We start from the raw sequence: 6,000 nt of genomic DNA, 5'->3' as shown, positions 1-6,000 counted from the left end.
ACTGTCATCAGCTTCTGGATGACTGTTAATGAAAGCCAGTGGCTGTAGACAATCGCAGGAAGGTAACATAAATTTTGCAGATACTAGCATAACAGTTCCCAACGTGGTAGTTACTTGGAGGTGCCTGGTTCTCAGGTCTGATCTTTTGATTAAGCAAAGTTTGAGACTACAGGCTCACCATCAGTGTAGAGACTGTAGGAGACATGCTTGAAGAAAGACTGATATTTGGGGAATTAAGATATGTTAGAGAAGGGGATGGAGAGCTAGACCAAAGTCATGAATCAATGAGAAGGAGTAATCTGGACTGGAGATGCAAGGAAGGTTTTCAGTGTAGTTGAGCTGAGTTGTCAGAAGATCTTGGAGATGGCGCAAGGGATTGGTAGCAATGTAAGAGGATCTCATGTAATCACAGAAGTAGGTTTCTCACTCCAGAAACACTACATGAGCTAGAGTGTAAGTGATTAGAGAGGGGATTTTGTGCTAAATGGGAAGGACGTAGCAAAGGTAGAAAGTAATAAGTCTGAGAATACTAAGAGCATCAAAGGGGTTAAAAACCATTGGAGCAGTAGCTGGAGGCAGCAAGAGTGGGCTCATCTCTTATGGTAGAGATTTGATTGCTGAACTGTGGGGGTGAAGAGATAGCCAGATGTGAAAGAAGGAAGGTGGCAGGTTTAGGAATGGCGGATGGGGAGGGACTAGGTTTTGTCTGCTTGAAAGGTGCAGAGGAAGCATGCAGAGATCCTCGCCACAGCAATAAGCCATAGATAAACTGGCAGAGGGAGGAGATGGGCATAAAACAGAACAGAGATCTATGAGAGTTGGGAGGTGATGGAAATGAAACCAGAAGACCTAGCTGTGAGTTAAGGGTGCGGTACTATTTGGGGAGAGAGAGAATCTTCTTTTTGTTCTTCCCCATCAGAAAATTCTAACTCATCATACCATGGAGAGGGTGGAGGAAAAATGATAGCTCTCTGGAAAGGGTGATCTGAGCATGTACTAAGAAAAATGCAGAAGAGAAGGGAGGAAAAAAAAAAGAAAAAGGCTTTAGATGCTTAGGCTGTGAAGAACACAGTGTAAGAAAGGAGGGAGTTTCCCCAAAAATAAATAATTAACTAAGCCATCCTGCAAAGTAACCTACTTTGGGTTTGAAGCGATCATTTATCTGCGTGGCTAGGAGGAGCCACTGGCATTGCAGCAATTTAGCTGTACTCGGAAAGGGATGGAAGAAATCCTGAGGTCTGCATAGACAAGAAGGAGTTAATGCTTGTCAAGCATTATTCTTATACAAATTAAGTCCAGAGCGCAGCAGCAGCCTCACCAGCAGGAGCAGATGCTAGGCAGTGATGCAACCTGTGTTATTTACTTAGGCCTCTGTAGTGACCTCAGTGGCTTGCAGACAAAGGATACACAGATCTGGAGGTAGGTAACATACTGATACATCCTTTATTTAGTCTTTTTTTCTTCTGTTGGAAACCAGCTCCTGTAAACATTTTAAGTGGAGCAACAGGGGAACAGCTTATTTTTAGCATTGTTTAAGAAGGTAAAAATATAAATCAAATTAAAAAGCCCTGAAAGAACTGATTCAGTTTGGTTTCTCTTTTTTTCTACTATTATAACCAGGAACGTTTAGAAGCCATGATGCGTCGGTCCCTTGAACGCAGCCAGCAGCTGGAACAGAAGCAGAAGCGATGGTCGTGGGGAGGAGCACTGGCTGCAGGCTCAGGAGGGAGAGATGGTGAGTGAAAGAGGCTGCCTGCATTGCAGATCCTGAAGTGCAAAACGCATGAGGTTGTGGAGATAGTGAGGATGGTGCATTCTGTAATGTGGTACTGCAGGGGCTGCTGCCTCGGGGTGTGAAGAAATGCTTTGTAACTGCTTGCCAGGCTTCCTCTCTCTAACACTTTCTGGGAAGAAAGGTCTCTCCTAACTTCAGGAATGCAGATTATTTTAATCACATTCTGCTTTGAGGATGACAGATGCTAAAATCAAAATCCGTGCTCTTTCTCCCTTACTTTCTTCCCCCGCATTGTCTTCCCACGCACATGGTTAGCAAATCTAATATTCATCAGAGGGCTAAGTGCTGGCCAAACCTTGAAAAGACGATCTGTTATTGTTTGGTACTTCTGAAAACCTGATGGGAATTTCTACATGGCTATGCAGCATCTGCAGTTTAAAATAGTTTTGAGGGCTTTTTTTTTTCCTCCCACATATTTTTTGCTGTTGTGCTTTTTGATTTGGCTTCAGAACAGATAATTTTTACTTCATAATCAGTCATGTACTGCTTGTATATTTCAAAAGTATGCATGTTTTCTGTTTTAAATCATGGAATTTATTTAAATTGGCCAGGTTTGAAAAAAACTGTAGTCATAGGAAAATATTACATATTCATGGTTGGGTGGTAACAAACTATGATAGTTACTCTTTCTTAAACAGCATGTAAATATATTTAACTCTAAAATGACAAACTGTTTCACAAGAAATTAAATGTATGTGATTGAAAAGAAAGGAGTCTTTCATGCATAGAGAAAGAAACCAGATTGTCTTTGTGATGCGGCTTGTGCTTGATTCCACCTCCCCCAACTTATTCAGTAATTCTTTCACCTCTTTTTGCTCTGATCTCTCTGCTGTGTAGGTGAATCAGAAAATACCCCACCCCCTGTTCTAGGTTTAGCTGCCAACACCCTTCCTCCAGACCCTGTGACCTCTACTGCTCCTGCTGATTCCTTCAATGGTATTTCAGAGAATCACAGTACCATCGTGTCTCGTTTATAACTGTCCTAATCACTGTAGTTCATCATTGCTGATCTCGTCTTTCCTAACCACTGTTTTCTTATTATTTCAGTCTGATGCTCTACAGCATCACCCTTAGTGATGTGGACCAAGTGTCTTTTTAATTTGCTTTTAATTTTGCCATGGTGGAGCAGTGCATGCCTCACATTCCACAGTAGAGGCATCTCATGATTTTCCCACTAACTGTAGAGTTCTACAACTCGGATTCTCATTTTTGTTAATTCAGTGGGCACTCTGTGTTTGTTTGTATGTTTGCGTGTGTGTGTGATTATATTACAGTTGATATGTACATCTGCAGGTGCTGTTTAAAAAAATAACTATGAGGAAAATATGTTAAGGAGATGGTATTTCATCAGAACAACCCCTTTTTTTCATACCAAGGGCCTTTTTCCTGCAGTATTTTGAGAACGAGCGAGCTTGGTATAAGCAGCCATGCTGTGTTTTCAGCCTCTTGTGGTGGATTTTGGCCAAGCTGGTATTAGTAACCAACTCAAATAGTTGACTTTGTGTGTAGGCAATCATGTTTTGTTTTGTATTTTTCGTTTTATCATTATTTCATTATTTTTTATTCTCCTAAAGGACTGTGAAATAGATGAGTATTACAGGGTTAGGAATGAATTGCGTGTATGATTTCCAGCTTTGATATCAAAATGTACTCAGCATTTTAAAAACATAATGCAGCCTGTGCTTTAAGATGTAGGATCCTCCTCTTCCAGGAGGAGAAGCTGGGCTTGGATATTCCTCCTGCAGAATGCAACCTATTGGTTCTTGGGGCTATGCTCTTCAGAATTACTTTTTCTGTGCAAAGATTGTGCACAAGCAAAGCTTAGTACAGACATTTCGAAGTGATTTGGGTTTGCAGATATGTAGCATAGTGGCACTGTACCTGTACTTTAAAAAAGGGAATGCGGAGAATTGTACTGTTTACTGTAGTAGATGGAGGCAAATCCTACAGACTCCCTGTGATGAGGTTTTTGAGGGAGTCATAGTGAATGCAGTGGCTTAGGGGCTGCAGGTCTGGAGCCACGTATATGCCTTCAGCTGAATGTATTTTTGTTTCTGAAAGAAACAGAATTCAAATTCAAAGGGCAAAGCTTTTCTGTATTCCTGAGCATCATGCAGTGTTCATCGTAGAGCAGTGTGCTTTAGTTGTAGTTGAGTAGCATTTTTCTGCCATTCTGTTCATTAAATGGCAAGGTAGGAAATGGGTATTGTGCTCAAACAGGCTGTCAATAGTATTTCAGAATAAATAATGAAGGGGAAAAAAATCAACAACAATTGTGGTGGCACCAAAAACCTGTGTGTTTTTTTTTTCTTTTCCCCATGTGCAGAAACCTAATCAGTCACCAAAAGAGCGAGTTCTCATTGTGTGAATGCACAGATGTTGATTATTTCATTTCTGTAATAGAGTAACACCTGAAGTCTAAACCAGCTTTTCCAGACTGGAAGTAGACAGCAGGTGGAGGAGGGAAAGTGAGGGTCACAGCCCCCATGTATGCAGTTTATGATTCTAGGTAACTTTCTGCTTGTGCTGCAATTATCTTCTGTTGGAACGGCTTCATTCAGCAGACATGATACGCAGTTGTTTGCCTGTGACACTGTAAAACACTGGCAGTTGTATAACTGAAATGTTAAATTCACAAGCAGAAAAGTCACATTCCAAAGTCTGTCCCAAACGGTCCTTTGGCACTCAGCACGCATGTACATCAGGCCTTACTCATTCAGCGCTGTGATCAGCAGCAAGGCCACAAGTACAAATGCAAGGTTAATTTTGGGAGTTGGTTATCAACACTGTGATCCGAATACAAATATCTTCAATGCGTCTCTCTGCAGCATGTGACAAACTTTCAGCTTCTACAATGAACCTGCCAAAGCAAATGGAATCGCCAATCAGTAAGCGCCTCTCCTCCTCCACAGCGGCAATAACACATTCCCCCGACAGAGGCAAGTGAACATGCTGGTCTCCTGCCAGCATAAACTCTCCTTCTGCTTAAAGCAATTCTTCTCTGCAACTATCTGTGCAACTCTCTTATGTCTATTATTCAAAAGGCATCAAACATTTAGGGGTTGTATGTTGAATTATTAATCTGAAATACAGTCAAATAGTTGAGTAGTCTGTCCCAAGGCTGTGCTGCCTCACTGGAGAGCCTGGGTCAACACTGTGGGGTTTTTTTACTCTAGCAAACAGGGTTGTGCTTGCTGTAACTGCAGCATTTCCCATAATAGTACAGCTTGTGATCTTCCAGCCAAGTAATTGGAAATAGCAATGCAGGCGGGGCTGGACAGTAGGTATGGGCTGCACCATTGGCAGCAGTACATCCATGAGCCTCTTGGGAGACCTTGATCTGGTCACCAGAGTTCCTGAGCCCTTGAATTTGATTTGAAACCCTGATGCATGAGAGGCTCAACTAAAGATGATTGTCTTGCAGGATTAGTGGTTACTGAGCGCTATTGAGAGAGCTGGGAATTTATCCCAGTGTAAACTCTTCTGGACCTTTCTGATTTGTTTTATTTGTATTTTTTTTCACCACCTTCTTAACCGAGGGAAAAAAAAAATACTGGCTGAAGAAAATGACGGCAAAGGCTTATTTCTAAACTGAAAAGAGAAAGTAAAATTGATTTCCTTTCTGAGCTACTTACTGAAAACTCATCAATAGAAAACTCATCGATAGCTTTGAGACTATTGCAATTGGTGTCTTTATTCACATGCAATAAGAACATCTCTAGATATCTTTCTTATGTAATTGATGTCTTTTGTTTTTCTGTGGAGTAGAAAGGAATCCGAGCATATTGTGTAAGGTTTATATAATACAGTGAGACTGCACATTTTAAATGCATTCCAATATGGTTTGCATGCTAGTGAGTAGCTGCCCTGTTGGACCAAATGTTTCACCTTTTCTGTCAAGGTAAAAAAACAAACATTTCTCATGCTGAGTCATGAAAACCACCATTTTGCAGAATGGAATATTCTACTTTGTAAGAACAAAATGCAGTGTAGGCTTATCCTTTCTATATTTATTATACAGGTTGAAAACTAATTTAAAGTGATGAAGGAACCAGAAATCATTTTTCAAATGGAATGAGAATTATCGGAAAATACTTAAAATCTCAAACACTTGCAGACTCTTTCATTTCATTTAACCATTCCATTGTTTTGTTTCTGTTATTTTAACATGAAGTTTTGTTATGTTGCATTTTTAAATTTTGTTT

At 40.6% G+C, this 6,000-nt stretch overlaps 1 protein-coding gene across 1 annotated transcript in view; it reads left to right on the top strand.

Annotated features, from left to right (window-relative positions):
* MAP7D2 (MAP7 domain containing 2) overlaps positions 1 to 6,000 on the top strand; it is a 67,670-nt gene that overhangs the window by 40,822 nt on the left and 20,848 nt on the right. Inside the window, 2 exon segments of the mRNA XM_015885277.2 lie at positions 1,621 to 1,735; positions 4,624 to 4,734. Coding sequence (XP_015740763.1) covers positions 1,621 to 1,735; positions 4,624 to 4,734 — 226 coding nt within the window.

Source organism: Coturnix japonica, chromosome 1 (assembly GCF_001577835.2).
Source record: "Coturnix japonica isolate 7356 chromosome 1, Coturnix japonica 2.1, whole genome shotgun sequence".
NCBI classification, from domain to species: domain Eukaryota; kingdom Metazoa; phylum Chordata; class Aves; order Galliformes; family Phasianidae; genus Coturnix; species Coturnix japonica.
This window is presented reverse-complemented; position numbering and strand designations above follow the sequence as displayed.